The sequence below is a fragment of the Symphalangus syndactylus genome, chromosome 19 (assembly GCF_028878055.3).
Source record: "Symphalangus syndactylus isolate Jambi chromosome 19, NHGRI_mSymSyn1-v2.1_pri, whole genome shotgun sequence".
Lineage (NCBI taxonomy): Eukaryota > Metazoa > Chordata > Mammalia > Primates > Hylobatidae > Symphalangus > Symphalangus syndactylus.
In genome coordinates, this window is record NC_072434.2 from 72333740 (window position 1) to 72360473 (window position 26734).

At 56.9% G+C, this 26734-nt stretch overlaps 1 protein-coding gene across 1 annotated transcript in view; it reads right to left on the reverse strand.

The window, feature by feature from the left end:
- Nucleotides 1-12959: 12959 nt before the first annotated feature.
- Nucleotides 12960-26734, reverse strand: part of WNT9A (Wnt family member 9A) — a 29619-nt gene continuing 15844 nt past the window's right edge. Inside the window, exons 2-4 of the mRNA XM_055234015.1 lie at nucleotides 19658-19914; nucleotides 18533-18795; nucleotides 12960-16278 (exon numbers count right to left, since the gene is read on the reverse strand). Coding sequence (XP_055089990.1) covers nucleotides 15796-16278; nucleotides 18533-18795; nucleotides 19658-19914 — 1003 coding nt within the window. The 3' untranslated portion in view covers nucleotides 12960-15795. The remainder of the gene's footprint in view (nucleotides 16279-18532; nucleotides 18796-19657; nucleotides 19915-26734) is intronic.

Genomic DNA, 26734 nt, shown 5'->3' on the forward strand with positions numbered 1-26734 from the left:
AGTCACAGTGACACCTTCTGGCTCCATGCCCGCTTCCCTGGGGAAGGGCCCTGTGGCCAGCATGGTGGGCACTGCCTGCCTGCCCTAGCCAAGCTGCACAGGGGACCCACACCCGGGGAAGCTGACCACGCCATGGACTGAGGCGGAGGGCCCTACCCAGCACTGCCCCCGGAGGCTGCCAGGGGACTGAAGCTGGAGGAGCTTGGTCTCCGTTGCTAGCCACAGAAGAGTCCACACCTCCAGCTCCCACATTAACCGAGGCCGAGCAGACAGAAGGGAGGGGAGCCGCCAACTCCCAGTGCTAGAACTCCAAGTCCTGCCCGGGCATGGGCTGCCAAGCCTCCCACTGCAGTGGATCCCTTAGGAGGCACTCAGCTCAGCAGCTCATTGGGTTTCCTGTCCCTGTGGCCTGGCCCTGTCACCATTCTTCAGCCCCAAGGTCCTCCTGGCAACTCAGGTCCCTCACACTGGCTCCACACAGTGCCTCCCTGCCTTCCTGGCCTCCGCTCACCATGCCCGCCACCCTCCTTCTCCTCCCTCCTCCTACTCCCTCCCTCTCCCTACTCCCTCCTCCTCCCACCCTCCCCATACTCCCTCCTCCCTCCTCCTACTCCATCCTCCTACTACCTCCTCCCTCCCTCCTCCTCCTACCTTCTCCCTACTCCCTCCTCCTCCTACTCCCTCCTCTTTCCTCCTGTCTCCTCCTACTACATCCTCCTACTCCCTCCTCCCTCCTCCTACTCCCTCGTCCTCCCACCCTCCCCCTACTCCCTCCTCCTACCTCCTCCCACCCTCCTCCTCCTCCCACCCTCCTTCCTCCTCCCTCCTCCTCCCTCCTCCTTCCTCCTCCCTCCTCCCGCTCCATCCTTCTATTCCCTCCTCCTCCCTCCCTCCTCCTACTCCCTCCTCATCCCTTCTCCCTCCCTCCTTCTACTCCCTTCTCCCTCCTCCTACTCCCTCCTCCCTTCCTGCTCCTCCTTCTCCCTTCCTTCTTATTCCTCCCTCTCCCTTCCTTCTTATTCCTCCCTTTCTCTCCCTCCCTCCCACTCTCCTTCTCCTCCTTTCCTGTTCCTGCCTCTCCCTCCCTCCTCCTCCCTCCTTTTTCCTCCTCCCTCCCTCTTCCTCTTCCCTCCCTCTTCCTCTTCCCTCCCTCTTCCTCTTCCCTCCCTCTTCCTCATCCTCCTTCCTTGTTACTCCTCCCTCCCTCTCCCTTTCCCTTCTGCTTCTCCCTTGCCTCCCTCCCTCCTCCTACTTTCCTCCCTCTCCCCTCCCACTCTCTCCCTCCTTCCTAGAGGCTGCTGTCTTCTGCTGCTGTCCTGAGCAGCACAAGACATAACCAGGCCCATGCCCATTTGTCTTTTCACAATGGCAGGCTTTTACTGATGCTATTTCAATTATAAAAGCCACGAGCTGCAAGGAGTTCCCAGGGAGGCGGTGCTCCTTAGTACTTCCAGTTCACCGGGTTGTCAGGGCCGGCACCCAGGCTCAAGCCACCGCACAGGGCAGTAGTTACTGCATACCTCGCATCAAAGCACCTTAAGCCATGTGTAATGGTATAGATTAAGCATTCCACAACCAAGTGACACCTAACAGCAAGAGAAACGGGACAGGAAAAGGGGTCAACAATCTGGTCCAAGGAGAGCCACATGGACAAGGAGCATCCTGGCCTGACCCTAACAGATGTCAGCATCTTGCAAAGAAGAGGCCTTGATGTGGAAGAGACTCAGCCTTCGGATGCTGAGTCTGCCCATGAGTGACAGCAGGATGGCGTCTGTTACGAAGGCCGCCTCGAGCTGGTGAAGCCCTGCTCTTTTTATAGCCACAGAGTCCTTGGTGAGGACGGATGGTAAACAGTGTGCCTGGCTACGCCCTTATCTGATGGGGGACAGCCTCTGGATTAGGCGAACGTCTGGTCCCTGCTGGCCTGATGCCCTCTCAAGTGCAGGAGGGAGTCTTTTCCTAAGAGGGAGTGACTATGTGAAGAGTGCTGTGCACACCTGTGCAGCTTGTCCCACGCCCCACCCATGCCCGAGCAAACCATGCCAGCCTCCACACGCGCATGCCAGGCCCGTCTTAGTGACCCTGGCACCTGGACTCCCAGCCAGGCCGAGAGAAGCCCACTCCTCCCAGCCCCTCGCCAAGGGGCTGCCTCACCCACAGCCCACAGCCACCTCACCAAGGGTGGCCCACAGCCACCTCACCAAGGGTGGCACCCTGCAGGTCCCTAGGCCTCCTTCTAGATGTGGCTAATACCTGTTCTGCCACCTTGGGGGCCACTGGCTCAGAGTTACAGGGACATCAAGGCTGCGCTGGCTGTGTGGGGGTCCCTGCCACTCTTGTGTGGGCCAAGTGCTTAGAAAGTCCCCAAGGGGCTGGGCACAGTGGCTCATGCCTGTAATCCCAGCATTTTGGGATGCTGAGGCAGGAGGATTGCTTGAGCCCAGGAGTTCGAGAACAGCTTGGACAACATAGTGAGACCCCTATCTCTACAGAAAATTAAAAATTAACTAGGTGCAGTAGCACATGCCTGTGGTCCCATCTACTTGGTAGGCTGAAGTGGGAGGGTTGCTTGAGCCCAGGAGTTTGAGGCTGCAGGGAGCTGTGATTACATCACAGCACTCCAGCCTGGGTGACAGAATGAGGCCCTGTCTCTAAAAAATTAAATAAATAAAATAACAGGACCTACGACCATGCCATGGGCCCCTACACTTAAAGAATAAACTGTGTTCTAACTGTGCTACAAGGATTTTCTTTTTCTCCAGCAGCTAAACAAGCACTGGCCTCCAGCTAAGCAACGTTAAGACAACTGCAGCTTACCCAGCTCACAGAGGCTGACTCTCCGACTCCCTGCTCCACCAGCCATGACGGCAGCGTTCACTGGACAGGACACTGACTTCAGGAGCTTTCTCCTGATGAGAGACCACGACCGTGGGCTGGTCCTGGCCAGTTTACAGAGGCTGTGCACTTGAGCACCTTTGAGTCCTGGAAAGACCTAATTGGAATACATTTACATGTGAAGCCTCCACCCCAAGGTAAGCATGCGTCACATGTCATGTGCATGTGTGTTCCGTGAACATGTGTGAGGGCCACCCTCATGGATCTCCATAGCGCTCCTGTAGCCTGTGGAATATGTGTGTTTGGCCCCTGGACTGCACAACCCTTCTCCATTCTCTGCTTCCTCCCAACCAGCTCCTCCTCATGGTCTGTGCTGCCCCTGCACGGCTCCCTAGAAGCTGCTCTGGCCATACGCAGGCTGGCCAATGACCTCCAAGGCCCAGTCCACCTGCCAAGTTCTTCCTTCATCATGCTCACCGTCAGTCCCCTTGTCCACAGCCTCTTCCATCATTAGAATGACTTTCAGAAAACCAAAACTAAACAGTATTGATTGGTGTCATGTATTTGTAAAAATCAAGCAAAATATAAATGCACCATGAGAGTAAAACATGACCCCAGATTCCCTCCCTGAGAAGTAAACTGTGCTAATCCGATGTGAAATTTAATCCAGGCCTCCCCCGTGCATTCTATAGGATCCTGGGGTTAACATACAGGCCAAGAGAATTACAGTTTATTTAATTATAGGGCTCCCTTAAATGAATAGTGTTGACTGGAAATATGTTCTTTAAATTATGGGAAGGAAGTAAGGAGAAAAAGAAAGAGGAAAAAAGAAAAAAGAAAGGAAGAAGGGAGGGGGGAAGAAGAGAAAGAGAGGAAGAAATAAAAGAAGGAAAAGAAAAAAGAGGTAGGGGAAGGAATAAAGGAGAAAAAGAAAATATGAAAGGAAAAATGAAAAAAAGGAAGGGAGGGAAGGAAAAAGAAAACAAGAAAGAAAAAAGAGAAAGAAGGGTGAGAGGAGGGAGCGAGGAGGGGAGGGAGAAGGGAAGAAGGAAGGGAGGAGAGGAGGAAGGAGGGAAGGAAGGGAGGGAGGAGGGAAGGAGGCGAGGAAAGAGGGAAGGGAGGAGGGAAGGAGGTGAGGAAAGAGGGAAGGAAGGAGGGAGGGAGAGAAGGAAGGAGGGAAGGAAGGGTGGGAGGGAGGAGGGGAGGAAGGAGGGGAGGAGGGAAAGAAGAAGGAGAGGAAGGAGGGGAGGAAGGAGGGAAGGAAGGAGGGGAGGGAGTAGGGGAGGAAGGAGGGGAGGGAGTAGGGGAGGAAGGAGGGAAGGAAGGAGGGGAGGGAGTAGGGGAGGAAGGAGGGAAGGAAGGAGGGAAGGAAAGGAGAGAAAGGAAGGAAGGGAGGAGGGGAGAGAGGAGGCAGGAGGGGAGGGAGGAGGGAAGGAAGAAGGAGAGGAAGGAGGGGAGAAAGGAGGGAAGGAATGAAGGGAGGAGGGGAGGGAGGAGGGAGGAAGGAGGGAGGGAAGGCAGGCAAGTGAGGAGATTATCTGGAAGGATCACTGAGGGACCCTGAGGTAAATCTTTAACATGTCAGGTATGTGTTGTTAAACACTCCTTCTTCTGGCTGGGGGCGGTAGCTCATGCCTGTAATCCTTAGCACTTTGGGAGGCCAAGGTGGGTGGATTACGAGGTCAGGAGTTCAAGGCCAGCCTGGCCAACACAGTGAAACTCCGTATCTACTAAAAATATAAAAACTAGTCGGGCGTGGTGGTGGGTGCCTGTAATCTCAGCTACTCGGGAGGCTGGGGCAAGAGAATTGCTTCAACCCAGAAGGCGGAGGTTGCAGTGAGCCAAGATCACACCACTGCACTCCAGCCTGGGTGACAGAGCAAGACTCCGTCTCGGGGGGAGAAAAAAAAGCTTCTTCCATTAAAATAAATGGGAGGATAGGAGCTGAGATAGGAGCCTTTCAGCCCATGCTGGAGGCTCCTGCTGCAGGCAGCCCCAGCCCCAGGCGTCATTGTGCTGGGAAACTGTGACGCTGAGAGGTTTCTGCTCCGTTCCTCCAGGGTTCAGTCCTCGGAGGATGGTAAGTGGGCTCCAACTCACCCACCCTCAGCCCAGCCTCCTCCCTAGATGTCTCCATGTCGAGGTCTTTATTTTTATCTTAACACAAGGACCTGCTTTTTTTTTTTTTTTTTTTTTTTTTTTTGCTCAGAGACTCACACAGGCTGGCTGTCAGGCCATGGCTATCCCTGCCTCTCTGCCTCCCTGCCCTGGCTGCAGGGCCAGCCCCGCTGCAGCTGCTGCCCAATTCCCTTCCTCACCACCCAGGGGAGCTGCTCCTTGGGACCTCCAGAATTCCTCTCCTTGGTTTGTGCCCTTGTTTTGTGAAGCACACCCTCAAATCGTTGACTGGAAAAGATGTGAGGGTGATGAACTTTTCTGGAATTTGCCTGCCTGAAAATGTCTTTATTCTAGTTTTTTAAAAGCAAGCTTGGCTAGGCATGGACATCTAGGTTGCAAATGGCCCTCCCTACGAGTTTGCAAGGGGCCGCTGCATTTCAGCCCAGCATCCCTGCTGCAGATGACAGGTCTGACACTCTGGGCTTGATGTGCACATCAGTTAGGAATGACTTCGGTGGCAGATGACAGAAAACAGCCAACTCTAGCTTAAACAACCACACTTTCATTTGTTTTAAATCACACACACAACAAAAGCTAGGATTTGGCCTGGCGTGATGGCTCATGCCTGTAATCCCAGCACTTTGGGAGGTTGAGATGGGAGGATGACTTGAGCCCAGGTGTTTGAGATCAGCCTGGGTAACATGGTACAACCCAGTCTCTACCAAAAATACAAAAATAAGCTGGGCATGGTGGCACCTGCTGTCTTTATAAAACTCATATAAAGCTGGTGCCTGTGGTCCCAGCTACTCGGGAGGCTGAGGTGGGAGAATAGCTTGAACCTAGGAGGTTGAGGCTGCAGTGAACCGAGCTCTCACCACTGCACTCCAGCCTGGGTGACAGAGCCAGACCCTGTCTCAAAAAACAAAACAAAACAAAACAAAACAAAACTAGGGTTCATGCGAGAGCACCATGAGGTCACTGGAGCCTTTTCTATTTTTGCTCTGTCATCCTTAATGGGTCTCTTCCTTACTTATGATCTCAAGACAGTTGCGGTGACTCCACCATCACATCCTGTGGCCTATGCAGGAAATGGGTGCAAGGGAAAAGATGTGCTGAGCAAAATGGGCAGGCTTTCAGCAAAGCTTTGCCTGCTTGCTGGAGAAGAGACCTTCTTGCTGTAGGAATTTATCATGACATCTCATTGTCCAAAAGGGTGTCAAGTGCCCACCGTAGATTCTCCTACAACCAAGGAAAAGCTGACCTATTTTTTTCTCACTAAATTTCTTGGGCTTTATATTTCCAATTTTTATTGAAAATAATTACTTCACTGGCCATATTTTTGTTTTCAGTAGTTTACTTTTTTGTTTTGTTGTTCCTTTTTTATAGATCATTTTCTTTTTCTTCTTCTTTTTCTTTTTTTTTCTTTAGACAGATTTCATTCATATTGCCCAAGCTGGAGTGCAATGGCATGATGTCGGCTCACCACAACCTCTGCCTCCCAGGTTCAAGTGATTGTCCTACCTCAGCCTCCCAAGTAGCTGGGATTACAGGCATGCACCACCACGCCTGACTAATTTTGTATTTGTAGTAGAGACGGGGTTTCTACATGTTGGTCAGGGTGGTCGCGAACTCCCAACCTCAGGTGATCCACCCGCCATGGCCTCCCAAAGTGCTGGGATTACAGGTGTGAGCCACTGCGCCCGGCAGATGATTTTTCTTTCCTTCCTTCCTTCCTTCCTTCCTTCCTTCCTTCCTTCCCTCCCTCCCTCCCTCCTTCCTTCTTTCCTTCCTTCCTTTTCTTTTCTTCCCTTCCCTTTTTTGAGACAGAGTAGTGGCATGATCTTGGCTCACTGCAACCTCAACCTCCTGGGTTCAAGCGATTCTTCCACCTCAGCCTCCCAACTGGCTGGGACTAGCAGTGCCCACCACCTGTAATTTTTAAAAATTTTTGTGCAGAGAAAGGGTCTTGCTATGTTGCCCAGGCTGGTCTTGAACTCCTGGACTCAAGCGATCCTCTGGCCTGGGTCTCCCAAAGTGCTGTGATTACAGGTGTGAGCCACTGCCCTAGATGGTATTTTTTTCCCCAGGTCTTCCTAATGATACTTATTAGAGTTTATTTAAAACTCTTGTCTGTGCCCTGGATTATTTCTTTCAGCATCATTTTTTGGTCTGTCTCCCTGGAGCACTCACATTGATTCTGTGGACACATAAATCAGACCACGTCTCACTTCTGCCTCAAACCCCTGACATCCAGAAAGCAAGGAAGTCCTCAGAGACTCAAAGAATCACAATGGCATTGCATTGAAACACACTGAATTTGAAAGAAGGAAGGACCCACGCATCTTTAGCAATACTAAAAAACAAACACAAATAAGGGAGGGAGAATTTTCTTTCCTGAATGATGACATCTCATCAGTGTAGCAGGGGAAACAGAATGAGAAAGCTGGAAGTGCTGATGTCAGGACTGAAGCAGGAGCATCCGTGGGGCCCAGGAGCATCGCCGTTCAAGGGCAGCTAACTCTTCACCTACCGAAGCAGGCAGTCCCCGAGGACGAGGCACAGCCTTGATTGGAGCCTGGATCCGGGAAAAACACAAAAAGCAAGAGCAGCTCAAAGGAACACCACGGGAGGGAGGATAGGGCAGGACAGTGCAAACGCTGTGGGCCCCAGCCCATCCCATCACGCTGTCACATGTGAAAGGAGAATGCCGATTCGCGTAAGGTACCAGATGCCTCCAACTTCCTCTCTAAGGGGCCAAAAAGCAAAAAGACATGCATCTTGTTTTTAGAGACAGAAGAGAAGAGAGATCAAATGACTACAGCTCACGCCGGAACAACGTGGGGGTTAGGGGCGCCAGCCCCCATGCAGTTGAAAATCCCCACCTAAGTTTTGACTTCCCCGGCACTGAACTGCTAACAGCCTCCTGCTGACCAGAAGCCTTGAGGAGAATATGAACAGGTGATTAGCACGCATTCTGCATTATCTGTGTCACATACTGTGTTCGCACAATACAGCAAGCTAGAGTCTAGAAACGTTAGTGGGAAAATCCCAAGGAAGAGAAAACGTAGTTCCTCTTCCCTGCATGGAATGGATCCTCCTAAAGGCCTTTGTCCTCCTGGTCTTCACGCTGCAGGGCTGAGGAGGAGGAGGGAGGGGACTTGGCTTCACTGTCTCAGAGGTAGCAGAGGCAGGAGAAAATCCGCATGTAAGGGGCCCACACAGGGCAAATCCATGTTGTTCAAGGGCCAGCTGTAAATGTGAACAGTTGGTGAATCCTGGTGCAGGATGCTGGGCGCCATGGCAGGCAGACCCTCAGGCATCCTGTGACCCCTGTGCCCCAGGCTCCTGCCCTGACCTGCTTCCTGCCCAGCAGAGCAAAGCAGCAGCGCACCGCCCCCCCCACCCCTGTTGGCAGCTCCACAGACTTCGAGGACCCTCCTTCCAGCATACTCTCTCCATCACCCCCACCTTGGGAAGTGGAGGAAGCCGCCCCTCAGAGAGGCCCTCCTGGCAGGTTGCTGAGGATGGCCTCAGGGGACAGCTCCCAAGGACCCAGGCCCTCCCTCTGACAGGGCACGGTGCCTGGAAGCAGAACCTGCCCCAGGCGAGCCTCAGATGAGACCCTGGCCCTGGCTGACACATCAAGAGACCCTGGGTCTGAGGCCCCAGTCCCCTGAAATGGGTGCTGATAAGCCTGTGTGGGTGAAAACCCGTGCACATGCACTCATCTGCCACCCAGCCCTGGACAGACCCAGGGCACCTGTGAGAGCCACTGCTCCCTTCCACAGCTTAGGACTTGCTGCAGAAGGCAGGGAGGACTGGCTGCAGAGCTAATGCCACCCCTGGAGGCCTGGCCTGGGCCACGCCCCACCCCAGCCCCTTCCCCTGTCTCTCCCCTCCTCTCCCTCCTCCTCTTTTAACTCCCCTCCTCCATCCTCTCCCCTCTCTCCTCTCCCCTCCTCCTTTCCCCTCCCTCCCTGCTGGGGAGGCCTCGGCCTCTGGCTGGTAAGCATAGCGGGAGCCCCCAGCTGTTGCCATGGATGTGGGCCCAACACAAACACAGGATGCTAGGCTCCCCTGCCAGCCCTGGACCCCCCACCTCCAGTCTGGCCCTGCGCAGGGTTGGGTGGGCAGATGAGGTCATTGCCATGGGAGCCCCCTCCGCAGGGCTGCAGGGGGAGTGTTTATTTGGTCTTGTTTCCCTGGCAATCTGCTGGACCCCTGCTCCACTCCGTCCACCATCCACGGGGGCGTTCCGGCAAAGCCGCCCAGCCAGGCCCCGCTGCCCTTGGTGCCTACGCCAGCCCCTCCACCTGGCCTGGCCAGCCCCACAGCAGACCCCTGCCCAGAATCCCAGGCTATCAGGCAGGGGCTGCCTCCCAAGGGGTGGATGGGGAAACTAAGGCCCTGGAGCCTGGCAGAGGCAGGACCAGGCAGGGCCAGGACTCTGGTCCCCAGCCTAGGCCCTCTGCAGCCCCCAGAAGTGGCCTGCTCTTTCCCGATCAGCCCCCTGGGCCTGGCTGACCCAAGGCCGCCTCCAGGGAGGTCACAGCTCTGCCCAGCATCCGCTCCTCCAGGGCCAGCCAGCTGCTGTATGCATTGGGCAGTGGGCGGGGAGGGGCTTCCAAGGAGCACAGAGGCTGCAGAGAGAGTGAGCCCAGTGGGGCTTAGAGGAGCAGGGGCTCTAGTGCACGTCAGGGGCACTAAGATAGGCAGCATGGTCTGGGGATGAGATGCAGGACAGATCGAGGCCACCCCCTTGTGAACAGCCACCCCTGGCCACAGGATGAGGCCCACCTACATGAAGAGGCCCCAGGAACAGAGTGTGCATGCAGAGAAGGTGAACCCCTGCGACCCCAGGCCCCAATGCAGGGGCTGCAGCCTGCGTAACCAGGTGGGGCAGGGAGTGAGTCTGAGCCTCCCACACCTCCAGACTCTTGCACCCCGGGGCCTCCTGGGCCACCTCCTTCTACCCTGACAGCAGCTGCCTCAGGAGCTGGCCCCAGATTACCCACAGTGTGCAGCCTGGGCCAGACCCCATGGAGGCAGTGAGGACATCATCCTGGGGTCCCTAACAGTTCCCAAGGTCCATGACACAGGAAGGGCAACACAGGACCCCACCACGGCCTGTCTGGGCTCTGGGGCGCCAGACTCACTCTTTGCACCCTCCCCTCCTCCTCCGCGTCCTTCCTCTTCCCTCCTCTCCTTCATCACCTCCCCTACTCCTTCTCCCACCCTTCCCCCTCCTCCTCTCCACTTTCTCCCTCCGTCTCTGAAGTCAGCCTGGAAGGCCAGGCAGGATCCCACCCAAACCTTCCTGCTGCACACCCCAGGCCCTTCTGAGACATTACCTAACCGCGCCTTCTTACCTAATCCCCTAGCCATCCCCTGCCGCCGCCTGGAGTGGAGCCAGATGCCTGCCACCGCCCCAGCCGCCCGGGCCCAACCAGCCTGGGCTCAAGCCTGGGCTTGCCTCTGGCCACCTGTGTGTCCTGGGCCTGTCTCCCACCTGCGAATGGCACCTGAGGCTGCTTGGCTAAAGTAGCTCCACGCCCTATGGGCCCTGCTTTCCTCACCCCCGCAAGCCAAGATGGGGATGCCCTGTCGTCTGGAAACTGCCCAGGAGCATCTGACCTGTGCTGGAACAGGTGGGGAAGCACCTCGTGGATTCTAAGGTGTCTCCACCCACCTGGTGGATGTCGTTGGACAGGGTGGGCCCAGGGCCAGTGGGAGCTTGTCAGCTGGAGGAGACCAGAGTGGGGTTAGGGGCCAGGCCTCAATCACCCAGGAAAGGCGAGGTAGGAGGCTAGAAAGGAGATGAGCTATGGCTCAGCACACACCTACAGCACTCAGTCACATGTGTGCATGCAGAGACAGATGCATGACACAGACATATGGACACGTGCATGCATGTGCATGCACCCACATGGACACAAACACCTGTGTGCAGAGACACACATGCACCTGTGTGCAGAGACACACATGACACAGACTCATGCACACACACATGCACACATATTAAGGTAGCTGCATGAATCCAGCCACACATATGCACACATACATGCACTCACACATGTAGACAGATACACGGACCCAGCCATACATACATACTTGAAGAGACACACACAGACACAGATGCATAGGCCTAGCCATATACGTGGATGCATGCAGACACACAAAAGATACACATATGTATGCACATGCATGCACAGACACCAATGCATGGAACCAGCCACACACATGCATGCAGACACACTCGAGACAGACATGCACACATGGACACAAATGCATGGAGTTAGCCACATATATGCATGCACACATGTGGACACGTGCACAGACCCAGCCACATGTATGCATGGAGACACGTGCACAACACACACATGCATGCTCACATGTGAACACCACAAACCCAGCCACACCCACATGCATGCTTGCATATAAATGCACACAGACGTGGACACATGCACAGGTACACAATACCTGCAGACACAGATGCACTGACATGCAGACCCACACGAATCCAACCTCACACACACACGTGTGCAGATGCAGACCAGACACACAGAGCATCCACCATACACAGGGAACCCTAGCCCACACAACTGGACCCAGGACAAAGGGGGAGGGTTGGCTGTGCACAGTGGCCTGTCCAGCCAGTCCACCCACCAGCGACTTGTCTCCTCAGCAGCCTGGCCCCCGCCTGCCTGTCGCCTGCACCCGGATTGAATTCAGCTATGGTTTCACTGCTGTCACTCAGAAGAATGGTCTCATTCAGGCCACCTGCTCCCTGGCTGGACAGCTCACATCCCCCTCCCGCGTGGGCACAGAGGCCCAAGCCCCTGACCACCCTGCCCTCCAGAGGCCTGTCCCTCCAGGCAGAGCTATCCAGTGTGGCTTCACCCAGCAGTGGCCAGAGGCTGAGGGCCAGGGGCCGGCACCAGGAAGCCCCCACCGGCCTCTTAGTAGGAGCTGTGGCCATGGGTCTGGAAAGGAAGCCTGGACTGTTCCCATCAGGGAGATAATCCCACATTCCTCAGTGGGCAGCCCCTCCCTCCCCGGTGCTGTGGTGGGCGTGGACCTGGATGTCCGGGAGGGCACAGACCAGACGCAAGGTGGCAGGAGAGGGGCAGGCAGCGTCTGGAAGGGCCAGTGAGGGGTTTCCTGCAGGGCATGTTGCAGCAGTGGGGGACCCACGACATGGGCTCAGAACGGTGGTGGAGGTGAGAGGAAGGTGAGGACTGTGGGCTGGGAACCAGCTCCGAGTCAGGGAGGTGAGGGGCTGTGCCCAGAAGACCCCAGATGCAGGGCAGGGGGATGATGAGGCCCTGCTGGGGACCCAGCACTACAAGAGTGAGGGGCCTCCTTCAGCAAGAGGCTGTAGGCAGGGGTGGGATGGAGCTAGGTGTCTGAGAAGACGGGGCTGGACAGGGCTTCCTGTGGCACCTCAGGCTCTCCAGCCTGGACATGGGAAGCACAGAGACCAGGGTCATCTGGGGCCATACACGCAGCCTGGAGATGCCTGCCCAACAAAGGTGCCCAATGTGGCTGGGAGATGGGGCTTCTCCCCCGGGGTTCCTTCTTAGGTCCTCCTCCTCCCAACGGCCCTCCTCCCCAGGGCTCTCATCCTCCTCCCCAGGTCCTCCTCTTCCTCAGGGCTGTCCTCCTCAGGTCCTCCTTCTCCCCAGGGCCCTCCTCCTCCCCAGGGCCCTCCTCTTCCCCAAGTCCTCTTCCCAAGGGCCCTCTTCTTCCCCAGGCCCTCCTCTCCAGGGTCCTCCTCCTCCCCAGGGTCCTCCTTCGTGGATACCCCTTTTCCTGAAAACCTCCCCCTTCCTCCTCCTCCCAATTTCTCCTCCTTCCCAGGCACACCTCCCCGAGCCCACCTCCTCTCCAACCCTCTTTCTTGTCCTCCTCCTCACAGAGGCCAACTCCTAGGCCTCCTCCTCAGGCCCTCCTCCTCGTCCCAGGCTTACAGAAGCCCCTGTGAAGGCAGCAGACTGAGATGAGGCTATAATTTAAAATACATTTATTTAGTGTTTCCATTTGTTTCTGGTTCTGTGACACAAAGCTGTTAAATAAATACATTCTCCACAGTCCCTCTGGGACGGGCCACACAGATGAGGTAGAGAAATCATTGCACCCACGGAGACTCGGAGCACAGACAGGGCCCCTCCCACCCACCCACACCTGGCCAGAAGCCACCTGGGGGTCCAGGTCCCTCGTGGCAGGGCCCGGTGCACAGAAGGTGGCTGGGATCCCCTGGCCAAGGAGCGGGCTGAACCCCTCCCAACAGCCCTTTCTCTACCGCCCCTCGGAAGAGAAGCGCATGAAACAGGAGGCTCCGGCTGAGTGGCCTCTTCATCCAGCAACACATTCGAATATATATTTGTATAGAAACCAACCAGCTAGCAGACATTTTTGGTCTGCCTTGTTTAAAAAAATACTTTTCTGAATATTTATGACATAGAGCTAAATGTGGTATTTGATTAAAAATAAAAACCTTCCTCTGACTTGACGCCCTTCATAGACCCAGTAGTGACTGAGTGACAGTCTTGTCATGTCATGAGGGTGTGGCCAGCTATGCTGCTCAGGGTCCAGTGGATGCGGACACTGCAGAGGGCACGGGCTACCACCCCCGCCGCTTCTAGCCAGGCTTCACCAGGCAAAGGACAAACCCAGCGTCTTGCACCCACACTGTGGTATGGGGATGCAGCTGCAGGCACGTGTCAGGGTGCTCTCTGAACCACAGGAGAATAAAGGTTCTTATGTACTATAACACAGGGACGGCGGAGACCCACAGCAACATAAATAGGTTTTCTTTTAAAAACGCAGACACCCCAGCTTTCTGGAGACCTTGGGGCTCTGAGACACCTATTCACTCAGTAGTTCCTGTATCCATACCAGCAACCCGCCCAGAACCCAGCCCACAGCCATCAGGACACCCACAAGATGGAGCCCACCGCGAGAGGCTCTGGGAACCTAAGGCACCGCCATGCCACTGACAGCACAGCATGGCCAAGCTGACCATGCCAGTACACACACACACACACACACACACACACACCACGCCAGCACACATTTACACAACACATGCTTACACACATTGACCACGCCAGCACACACGCACTCACAACACACGCACATGTATGCACACTGACCGCGCCAGCACACACACTCTCACAACACACACACACACTACACCCTCAAACCAAGCCAGGTCAGTGCAGGTCACCCTGTCCCCAGCACACACAACAGCAGGGCCATAAAGCATGGCGTTCCATGGCCAGATGTGAGCCCAAGACTGCCTCCACCGCATCTGTCCCAATCTGTCCCCCAGTGACACAAAGCAAGCAGCTTCCTCGTGACATGACATGAACCAATCAAAGGACTGCCCTGCCCCCTCACCATGCCCACCCCTTCCCACCACCCCCAGCCCGAGAATCCACACCGAGCTGCCTGGAGGCCAGGCCGTCTGCCCACAGGGTGCAGGGCAGGGGCCGCCGGCTGGCCCACCACATGGCAGTGGCTGGCTGGCATGGGGTGGGGGGAGCTGGCTTCCAGAAGCCCCAAGGGCTGTGGCCAGACTCAGCTCACTGTATTTCCTTAACTATACACATCTATCTCGATTTAGTGGTTTCAAACGACTAAGCAGATCAGAGGCAGGGTTAGGAGGGAACATGTCAGGGACAGAAGGCGGGGCCCTCCCAGACTGGGGCTTGGCCGAGAGCGGGTAGCTGCAGCCTGGGAGATGGCAGGGATGGAGAAAATAATAATTATTATATTAGTTAAATAATCATAATAATTTAAAAGTCACTGATATTTACTCCAAAGAGAAGTGCTCAATGTCAGAGGTCAGCAGTGTCCCCCGAGCCTGGGCACCTGCATGGCTGGGCCCTGGGAGTGCAGAACAGGCTGCGTCCTCTTCTAGTGGTTTGAGTCTCTGAAGACAGTGCTGGTGTTGGGGCAGCCTGGGCCAGGCCAGTCCCCAACGGGTGGCCCACACGGAGGCCACATGGTCACCAAGGTGCACCTGCCACCCATGCCTCAGAGGAGGTGGGGAGGGAAAGCCAATGGATTGGCATAGGGAGCCGCTTCCCAGGAACTGGCGTGTTAGGGATGGGAGAAAGCTCAGAAAGCATTGGTGCAATGCTCTCGGGTCAGAGGGAGGAAGCTGAGGCCCAGAGCACAAGCAGAGAGGTTGCATACGCCAGACCAGAGCCAACTCCCGCCTCTGGGTCCTGGAGAGGGGGAGACACAGGGCTTGGACAGCCAACCCAGAGGACCCCCGGCACCCTGCTCCAACTGTACGCCCCAACATGCTAGAAAAGCCCCTCAGTCCTTGCAGGTGTAGACCTCTCACGCTGCATGCATGGCCCTCACCCTGCATAGCAGGGTTGGCCAGGCCCAGGGACTCGTCCCTTGCAGGTGTAGACCTTCTCACACTGTGTGCAATGCCTGCACTCTGAGCAGCAGGGCTGACTGGGCCCAGGGCCTCAGTCCTTGCAGGTGTACACTCCTCACACCGTGTGCAATGCCTGCGCCATGTGCAGCAGGGCTGGCTGGGCCTAGGGATTCAGCCTTGGCAGGTGTAGGCCCATTCATGCTCTGTGCAATGCCTGCACCCCATGCAGCTAGGACTGAGCCCAGGAACTCACCCCATGCTGCTAGGGCTGAGTCCAGGGACTCAGCCCATGCAGGTGTAGACCCATTCACACTGTGTGCAATGCCTGTACCCCGCGCAGCTGGGCTGGTCGAGCCCAGGAACTCAGCCTGTGCAGGTGTAGACCCTTCGCATCGTGTGCAATGCCTGCACCCTGTGCAGCAGGGCTGGCGGGGCCTGGGAACTCAGCCCTTGCAGGTGTAGACCTCCTCACGCTGCGTGCACTGCCTGCACTCCACATAGCAGCACCAACGCACCTGGCACTGGCAGGGCCTCGTCACCACCCGGCTCTGTGTGTTATGGCCGCGGCCACAGCAGATGCTCTCACAGTTCTTCTCGCGGTGGCACCTACGGCCAGCGGTGCCCGGGGAGAAGCGGCCGGCCAGGCAGAAGCTAGGCGAGTCGTCCAGGTGCACCAGCTCTGGAGTGCGGGGCAGTGGGTCGCTGCCGCCTACCCCCGAGGCACGGCCCCGTGGTGGGGAGATGGCGCCTGCCTCACCGGCAGCTTCGTTGGTGGTGCTGCCCACCTTGAGTGCCGTCTCATACTTGTGCTTCAGATGCTTGCCCACCTCATGGAAAGGCGCCAACTGCCGCCAGCAGGTCCGCACCGTGCATGAGCCTGACACACCGTGGCACTTGCAGGTGGTCTCCACCCCAGCCTTGATCACCTGGCAGGAGGGCACGGGAGGGAGGGCAGTATGAGGGCTGTGCAGGTGGGCCCAGTGAGCAGACCCTGCCCCTGACCCCCAGAGGGACCCCACACCCCCACCCAGTCCCAGGCCCTGCTGGCGGGCATCACCACTGCACATCTCACATCCAGCTCAGTCTCCCCGCTCGTGGGGCTGTCTTACCTCCTCCAGGCTGCCGACTGCCCAGGACAGAAGCTCCAGGGCCGGCACCTCAGCCCCCAGGATGGCCACCCTTGCATCTCCACAAGGGGAGGCTCCTGCCTGATGTCCACTCTGCGTCAGGGGCTGCCCTCACCAGGGGCTGGACCTTCTGCCCCCATGCCCACAATCCCAGTCCTGCCAGGACTTCACATCTGCTCTCAGCACACAGCTCGCTGGACAGGTGAGGACAAATGTGACCTCATCTAGTGGTGTATGTCTGAGCTGACTGTGACCTCCCTACCCCTAGTATCGGGAACCAGGTGCTATCGCATATGCAGACGCGACCCCCAACCCACAGGTGCTGAGGATCAGCCTGCTGGGGGGCCAGTGAAGGCACCGCAGGAGCAGGGAGGCCCACGCTGCAGGGGAGAGGGGCTCCTGGGGAAGAGAGAGCTCCTTATACCATAGGAGAGTGTCCAGTCTGGCCCCAGAGTGGGGTGTACCCCTCACCCACAGCAAGGAGGGCCAGGCACCCACAATCCATACTGGCGGCTGCCACAGAAGCCTGGCTGGGCCTGCCCACTCCCAGGACTTAGGGCCCCACCTGCAAAGACAGGCCTGCTGGGGAGGTCCCTTCCCAGGTGGGACCCGAGCCAGGCGGCTCTGCTCCCACGCCAGCAGCCCCCAGGAGGGCCGGCTCAAGGAGGATTAAGAAATCCAGCCACCTCTGGCCCGGCAACCGAAGAGTCACATTTAATGATGCTTTGCAGAGAAACCCGGACCAGTTTAATTAAAATGTCGCTGACCCAGGCTCTGTGGAGCTAATGGAGCACCCTTCATGTTCCGACTTCTCATTAATCTCTTACAAAGCAGCAAAGAGGGGAAGGGAGGTCATACACAAAGGAAAAGAAAGGGCCTTGCTTGGGGCTTGAATCTGCCTTCGAAGGGTCTCCCCTGCCCAAGAAGGAGGAAGGAGGCACAAGAGGCCTAAACAGGGGAGGCTGATCCTTTAGTAAGTGGGTGACTGGGTACTCTGACTTCTCAATCAAGTGGGGCTCAGAGCAGGGCCGGCTCTATTTACCTCACCCCTCCCCAGGCCGGAGCTCTACATTCCCAGCCTGCCTGGCAAATGTGAAGACGAAGGCAGGAGGGAGAAATGCTCCTCAGCTTCCAATAGAGGTGTCAACCCTGCCCACCCCTGTTCAGGAACTGCAGAGATGCTGGGGGCTCTGTGGAGTGGGGTTACAGGTCCAGCCCGGACTCCCCCAGACATGTGGACCTGGGCACTGACAGGCTGCAGGTAGCACGAAGGATGACCAGAGAGCCGGGCTCACCCCGGGTCAGCCACCCCAACAGCCAGTGGCCCCTGGAAGAGCTCAGGAGAGAGCCCTTTTACCTCAAAGTCTGTAGGTCGGGATCCTGTCTCTCAGAACAGAGGCCTGGCCACAGAGAGGCCTGGTGGGGCAGAACGAGACTCCCCTGACTTGGGTGAGTGGGTTCTATACCCCTAACCCTTCCCTGGGATCCCCTGCCCACTATGCCTCCCACCTTGGTCTGTGGGGGGCACATCTTCCTCCCACCGGTCTTGGTGACAAGCCTGCCAGCTGGTTGACAGGTGGGGCCCACGGTGCCATGATCCTGGTTAGACTGCCTAACCAAGGAGACCCTCCTGGTGGCCCCACAGGGACCGTGGGGGCCCCTCTGCAGGCAGACATGGGGCACCCCTCTACAGAGAACCTAGGGTACCTCTCCCTGGCTAGTGCCCCGTTTGGTGGGTAGGGAGCCTTACGGGCATGAGAGGCTCCAGGACCATGGCTGGCACTGCACGGCCTCCACCCTCCTGCAGGGGGCCACTCCACTGTGTGCCTGCCCACCCTGCTGCAGCCCCGCCCCCAACCCTGCACCCTACCCCTACACCCCGATGCTCTTTCTGGCCCTCCTTCCCACCCCGCCAGCCCCAGGCCCCACCCCCATCCCCCTGACACTCTTTCTGGCCCTCCTTTCCCACCCCACCAGCCCCAGGCCCCACCCCCATCCCCCTGACACTCTTTCTGGCCCTCCCTTCCCACCCCACCAGCCCCACCCCACTTGCCTTCACACCCACGAGGTTGTTGTGGAAGTCCACACGGGCTCGCAGATCTTTGCTTGACCGTCTGCCCAGGAATTCCTTGACAAACTTGCTGCTGTACTTGAGGTTGTCTCCGCAGCCCCCCCACTGCCAGGCCTCACGGTTCTCCAGGTCGGGCGCCTCATCGCAGGTACAGCGCTCCATGCGGCCCGCGCTGCACGCCTTGGCCAGTGCATGCGTCAGGCCAGCCGAGGAGATGGCATAGAGGAAGGCAGTCTCCTTGAAGCCTGGGGTTGGCAAGGGCCGGTCAGTGAGCCCAAGCTGCCCAGAGTTCCCCCTTCACTGTCCTGCAGCCAAACCACCCCAAGAGTATGAATCCCATGTAGGGGCTCAGAGCATCTTTCCTGGTGCTGCACTCAGGACAGGGTGTGGGTGTGCCCTGGGCACCACAGGGTAGGAAACGCCCAGGTGTCCCAGGCGCAGGGCTAGTTGGGGGGAGAAACCAGAGCCCGCCATGGCCATGGCTCTGGTTCTGTGGTCACAGTCCCCATCAGGGTCTCAAACCTCCCAGCCTCACCATGGGGCCATTGGCAAGGCCTGCCCTGCCCTGGGCCTTGGTTCTCCAATTTTTAAACAAGCTTATGCAGTGCAGTGGCACATGGCTGCAGCCCCAGCTACTCCAGAAGCTGAAGCGAGAGGGTTGCTGAAATAGGTGGTGGAGAGCCCCTGGGAGGGGGCGGGAGGAGGCTGGGTGGGAGGGTGGCTGAAATAAGGCGGCAGAGCCCTCATGAGGGTGGGAGGGGCAGGAGGAGAGTCTGCACAGGCATAGCCCACTGGGCACTGGGCCATCTGGCAGGAGCTGAGGGCTGTCGGGGCAGCCCCGGGTAGCCTGGGGCCCCGTCAAAGGCCGAGTCAGCATGCCCTGGCCACCAGCAACGACTGTGCCTGTGCCTAAAGCAGGGCAGGGCAGGCAGCACTCAGGGAGGTCCAGGGGCTGCCCTTTCCAGGGCCTAGGCCCAGGAGCTCTGGGCAGGTTGGGCCCGGAGTCCCCAGGAGTGCAGCCTGAATGGGGCCTCTTGGGATATGGGCAAGGCCTGGGCTGCCACCTCTGTCTGGGGCCTTCCTGAGAGCCAGGCCGGCCACACTCACCTCGCTTGAGCAGGCTGGCCCGGTAGCGGCCCTCCAGCGTGCAGTTCCAGCGCTCAAAGCGGAACTGGAACTGGCACTCGAGCGCACTCATGCTCACGGCCTCCACCAGCGTCTCTGCCACGCCCGGGTCCCGGCGGCACATGCGCCGCTGCTTCCGCTCCAGCTTCAGCCGGTCACAGGCCTTGTAGTGCGCCTGGGCGGCCGCCTCTGGCTCCAGGGTCAGCGGAAGGACAGTCAGGGGCTCGCTGCCTGTCAGCCTGGGCACAGAGAGGCCAGCATGAGCCCGGCCCCAGGAAGCCCTGCTGGAGCCTGGCCAGGTGTCTCGGTGGCCAGGGTACAGGGGACAGGCGTGTCCATCCGGGGGTGAGAGGGGCAGAAAGAATCCAGGATGAGCCAGGCAGGGGAGGGGGAGGCGAGAAGGGCCTTGGCCCCCTGCACACCCATGGCTCCCACTCCAGCGAGCATGGTCTCAGCAACCACGGGGCTGTCTGCTGCCGACTCGACCCCCACAGTTTCAGGGAGTCTAGCTGACTCTGGCTGCACTGGACAGATAAGACCCCCACAACACACACAACATACGCAAGAGGACAGCCCCGCCTAGGGCTGTGGGCAGGGAGGAGGCTCCGGGGCCTGAACCCGAAGCTATGCCTGATGGGCATCTGCCACATCCTCCACCCTCTTTGGCCCCAGCTGACCCGCAGGACCCTGCTTGAGGTCCCCCTACCCTCTGCCATGACCTGCTGGGATGTCCACAGTCCCGTGGCCCCCTGCAGCTTCCCAGCACTCCTGCAGTCTATGCATATGTCCCCAGGTTCCGGCTGAGGTCTCCCCACCTCAGTGCCTGGGTGTGGCACTGGGAAGTGGCTCTTGGTTCTCTGACACTCTACCCCTCACTTCACCAAGTCTGGACATCCTCTTTTGCAGGACAGACCCCAGCTAACCTATCCCCATAGGCCACCCCTGGGGCCTCTGAGCTGATGCACACCACCCTCCATCTTTACACGAGGCCTTGCACCAGCCCCCAGCACTGAGGACGCATCCCCAACCTCAACTGCTCCAGGAACCCGGCTCCACCCCACTGGGTGCCCCCTCCCCACAGCGGGCTGCTGGCTCACCTGCTGCTGCTGCTGGGCTCACTTCACAGGGCTTCCCTCACACCCCGCCCTGGCACAGCCCAGCCCATATTGAGCCAAGAGCCCTCAACCCCAAACCCTGACCCCGCCCCCATGTCACCTGTCTATCCTGGGACTGACCAGGCATGCTCTGCAGCTGTGTGTCAGACCTGCCAGCCCAGTGTCCCCACATGGGTGGACTGAATGTCAGGGGCCCCAGGCATGGCCACCTCAAGCCAGACTCAGCCCTCCAGCCCTTAGGAGGGCACCCGCCTGGACAGGGCCAGGGCTCGGAGGCCCCTCCCAAGAGCATCACTGGACACATGCTGCCCAACCCACCCCCAGCAGAACTCAGCAGAGAACAGCAGACTCAGGACGTTCTGGGAGCCACCAGGATGCCAGCTTGGGAAGGCTCCCCCCACACCCTCACATGGCCCTGCTAGACCCCACCACCCACCCCAAGGGAGTAGGTCCTGCCCAGGGGTATGGAGGGGAGGGGCCCAAGAGGCTCCCTATCACACCCCGTCAAAGGCAAGGCCACACAGGTGACCCCAAGGCTACTGAGGGGCACCTGCCTCCAGGGCCACAGGCGCAGGCCACAGGGGGAGCAGGTAGAGGCCCCAGGAAGGACCCCCACAGCCCCTCCACAGGAGCCACCCGCCTGGTGGGCGTGCTGAGATACCCTGCCTGGCCAAGCTGACGTCCTGCCCCCTAAGCTGGTGTCTGCTCCTCCAGGATGCTCAGAGACAGCCTGAGACCCTGTGAGCCCTTGGAGTTGAGCCAGAGTTGCAGGCAGAAGGACCTGCAACGGCCCCCCACCAGTCAGTGAGCCACCAAGGGGTGCCGCGGAGGGGGTCTTCACTTGGAGAGGCCATGCCCAGGATTCAGGACACACACCTATGTGCCAGGCTGCCAGGGAGTGGGTAGAGGAGCCGCCCAAGGGCCCTTCTAGCAAATCCCTAAGGTCCCCGAGGCACAGGCCCCATGCAGCATAACGGGTCCTATGGGGAGGACAGGAGGGACCAGCCAGTTCTCCGAGCCTGGACACTGCCGTGGGCTGAGGTTGGGAGAGGCCTGGGTGAGGGAAGGAAGGGCAGTGCACACAGGTCCCCTCAGATGCCCTAGGGGTCAGGACAGGAGCACAGGTCGGCACTGTGGGCATCCATGCACAGACAACTACAAGCCCCAGGGCTAGGGATGGGATGTCCCAGGACAGCTGGGCACACAGAGCAGGGCTAGGGCGGGAGGCAGGCTGGGGAGTAGGGCCAGGAGAGCCGCACCTCACACACAAGGGCAGCTTGCAGGTGGAGACCTCCATCCCCAGATGGAACGCCACAGCTGTGACCAGAACAGCCCTCAGGAAGACGATAGCCTCCCACCTGTGCCTCCCCAGGCCTGGACCCGCCAGGATCCACGAGCCCCAAGCCACTGTCCCAGAAAACCCCTACGGCCAGGCCAGCATGGGACCTCCACAAGCTACAAAACCCAACTGTGGGTGTGGACAGGGGACAGGGGGAGGGGAGGCGGAGGGCGCTAAGAAGAGGAGGGGGAGGGGAAAAGGGGAGAGGAGGAGGGTAGGGGACGAGGGGACAACGGGAGGAGGAAGGTAAGAGGGCAGGGGAGGAGGAGGAGGGGGAGGAACCCCATCTACTCAAGCCACCCCTCCCTCCCTGTCCACGGGGACTGAGGATATCAGCCTGCCCCGCCCTCTCCCTGTGACCCACCACCTTGCCCACACTGGTCAGTGTGAGGCCCGAGCACACCAGGGCACTGAGAGCTGGTTTGACGGTGACTAGCTGAGTCCTCCAGCCTTCCCTAGGGCACCCCTGAAGCAGGCAGACAGCAGGGCAGCTGCCCTCCCCTCTGGCCCCAGGACACCCCTCTATCAGAGGCAACTCCCTAAATGCAGCTACAGGTGACTGACCCTGATCCAAGGCCAGGCAGGGTGGGCAGGGTGGGCCGTCGGCACTGGCAGAAGGGTGTGGAGGGAAGGTGGCCCCAGCCCAGGAGTGGCAAGGGATGGCCTGAGGCCCAAGGGCTATGCCCTTCCCTGGAGTAGTCACTGAATTTTGTGCTGCTCTGGCCATGGCCTTCTTAAGCTCCTGCCCCCTCACCGCTCCCACCCTGGGTAACCCCTGCCCCATGCCTCCTTCATTGTCAGGGTGGGCTCCACATATAGCCAACTGAGGGGACTCACAGCCTCAGGGGGTACAGGTCGGAGGATAAACAGGCAGACCACAGGCACCACAGGGCATGCTGGGGAACAGGATGGACGATCTCAGAGCCTGGGCCCAGCAGAGGGGGCCCAGACCCTCCGGACAGGCAGGGCTCCCAGGTGGGGCTCTCTGTCTGCCACACGACAGAGCCACAGAAGGGCTGAAGAAGGGAGGAGTGGTTCCCAACACAACCTCAGAACAGAGACGCTTTCTTCTGTGAGACTCAGAAGTCACTGAAAAGTGAATATATTTGACTACTTAAAAGTATAAAAATCTCTGCATAGCAAAAAAACAAAGAAGAGGCAGCGAAGAGTCCAGAGACCAACAGACAAATTACATCTGGGGCAAATGCCTACAACTCACACCCCAGACCAGAGGCCGGCGCTGTGCACGTGTGTGTGTGTGTGTGTGTGTCTGGATGCGTATCTCTTCCTATAAACCAATAACAAAGGAATTGACTGAAGACAGACAAAGGGTATAAACCCACAGGCCAAGGGAAGGAAACCAACCAGCTCTTCAAACCCATGAGCCAACACTCGGCCCCACTCCAAGACATTCTGTGCCTGCCTTCCCAGCTGCTCCAGAGACTGTGACGGGAGCGTTGTTTGACCCCAAGAACTGGAGACCAGCCTAGACAACATAGCAAGACCCCATCTCAAGAAAAAAACTATATTGATACATTATGCTTCGTTAATTAATAAGCACAAATCAAATGTCTGATGAGAATATTGTCAAGGACACGGGGAGACACTCTTCCACGGCTGGAATTCCAGACTGACGTATCTAGGAAACTTTAAAAATCATCCACTGTAGTGGTCTGAATGTTTGTGTCTTCCCCAAATTCATATGGTCAAACCTAACACCATCAAAGTGGTAGCATTAGGAGGTGGGGCCTCTGGGAAGTGATTAGGTGATGAACAGGATTAGTGTCCTTATGGACCCCAGGCTGGGTGCAGTGGCTCACGCATGTAAACCCAGCACTTTGGGAGGCCAAGGCGGGAGGATCACTCGAGGTCAGGAGTTCGAGACCAGCCTGGGCAACATATTGAGACCTGGTCTCTATAAAATATTTAAAAATTAGCCAGGCGCAGTGGTGCATGCCTGTGGTCCCAGCTACTCAGGAGGCTGAGGCGGGGGAAACGCTTGAGCTTGGGAGGCCAAGGCTGCAGTGAGCTGTGGTTAAAATAATAATAAAATATAAATAAATAAAAGGGACCCTAGAGAGACCCTTGCCTCTTCTGCCATGTGAGGACATAGTGAGAAGGCACTGTCTATGAACCAGGAAGTGACCTCACCAGACACAGAATCTGCCACACCTTGACCTTGGCCTTCCAGCCTCCAGAGCTGTGAGCAGCATACTTCTGTGTTTTACAAGCTCCTAGGCTGTGGTGTTTTGCCATAGCAGCCTGCGCAAACTAAGATGCCCGACAATTACAGATATAATCACATCTTTCTGGAAGCACAGCCTGCACGTGCATTGTACCTTCCCAGCATGCCATTCAACACAGCCTTGTTATAGGAACGTGCTGGAGACAGCAGGAAAGCAGCTGGGAACGTCAGATCCACACGCTCTGTGGCGTGTCACGTGGTCCATGAGCAGCCAGCCACCCCATGTGAATCCATGCCGAGTCGCGCCCCAGGTGTGCTCAGTGGACAAGCAGAGCCCAGCAGTGGGTGGATAAGCTCAGCAAGGGCTGCATGTGGATGCACGTGTTTGTGGCTGCACCGGACCAAGCAAAGACCCAAAGATGGAGGAAGCACATTCTTCCCCACACAGCTGTGAGCTGTGCCGGCGCACAGATGGCCTATCCAGAATCCATGGAACTCGCTCCACACTCAACAAATGGCACAGGCCTGGGAGGTGGGGGCTGCAGTGAGCCACAGACACACCACCACACATCAGCCTAGGTGACAGACTGAGACCATCTAAAAACAAACAAAAAAACCAATCTGCATCACCCCGGTTTATATAAAGGTGGCAGCAGCCATCCTGGTCTTATTCTTCATCTTCAGAGGAATGCCTTCAACATTTCAGCATGAAGCCTGACGCCCACACACCGTTTCAGGCCACAGAGGCGCCCTTTAGTTCTTAGTTTGCTAAGAACCTTTAAAAATGATAAATGAGGCCAGGCGCAGTGGCTCACGCCTGTAATCCCAGCGCTTTGGGAGGCCAAGGTGGGAGGATCACTTGAGGTCAGGAGTTTGAGACCAGCCTGGCCAACATGGTGAAACCCTGTCTCTACTAAAAATATAAAAATCAGCTGGGCATGGAAGTGCACGCCTGTAATCGCAGCTACTCGCTTGAACCCAGGAGGCAGAGGTTGCAGTGAGCCGAGATCATGCTACTGCACTCTAGCCTGGGCGACAAGAGTGAGACTCCGTCTCAAAAAAAATCATAAATGAAAATTGAATGTTATCAAATGTCATCCCTACATCTTTTGAATTATGACTTTTCTCTCATCTTCCTTCCTTCCTTCCTTTCCTTTTTTTTAGAGGAAGAGTCTCACACTGCCACCGAGGCTGGAGTGCGGTGGCACAATGACAGCTCACTGCAGCCTCACTGTTGCAGTGAGCTACAGAAACTGACCAATGTTCTGTGGAAGTTTGTCTTCCTAGACTCAACCTGGCCAGGACGGGCTCCATCCTTTTCTATGGGGCTAGATGTCTTCTGATAGTGTCTTCCTGGGATTTTCACATCTGTGTTTGTGATTTTCTTCTCTCTAGCTCTTCCCACTGAGTTTCAGTGCCTGTGTGAGGGGTCTTCTGTTTAATTTTCCTAGAAGAGTTTCTATCAGATGAGAATTGTATCTTCTTAACTGTTTGTTCTGAAGAACTGGCCATGAAGCCACCTAAGGACTGAGCTATTCTTGGCAAAAAGATTTCCTTTCTGATCCAGTTTCTTTTTTCTTTTCTTTCTGAACAGCTTTACTGAGATACACAGGCACACCTTGAAGATGATGTAGCCTTGGTTCCAGACCATCGCAATAAAGAGAAGGTCAGAATAAAGCAAATCATATGAGTTTTTTTGTTTCCCAGTGCTTCTACAAGGTATGCTTACACTATAGTCTTTAAGTGAGCAATAGCATTATGTCTTAAAAATAATACATATACTTTAGTTAAAAACATTGGACTGCTAAAAAAGGCTAACAATCATCTGAGCTTCACTGAGTTGTCATCTTTTCTCTGGGGGAGGGTCTGCCTCCATGCTGGTAGCTGCTGACTGGTCAGCATGGTGGCTGCTGAAGTTTGGGGTGGCTGTGGAAATGTCTTTTTTTTGTATCTTTAGTAGAGACGGGGTTTCACCATGTTGGCCAGACTGGTCTGGAACTCCTGACCTCTTGATCCGCCTGCCTTGGACTCCCAAAGTGCTGGGATTACAGGCATGAACCATCGCGCCCAGCCGGAAATTTCTTAAAGCAAGACAACTATGAAGTTTGCCACATCAATGGACTCTCCCTTTCGTGAAAGACTTCTCTATAGCAGGTGATGCTGCTTGCTAGCGTTTTACCCACAGTGGAACTGCTTTCACAATTAGAGTCACTCTTCTCAAACCCTGCCATTGCTTTATCAACTAAATTGATATCAATTCTAAATCCTTTGTTGTCATTTCAACAATGTGCACAGCATCTTCACCAGAAGTAGATTCCATCTCAAGAAACCACTTTCTTTGTTTATCCATAAGAAGCAACTTGTCATCCATTCACATTTTCTCATGAGACTGCAGCAATTCAGTCCCATTTCCAGGCTCT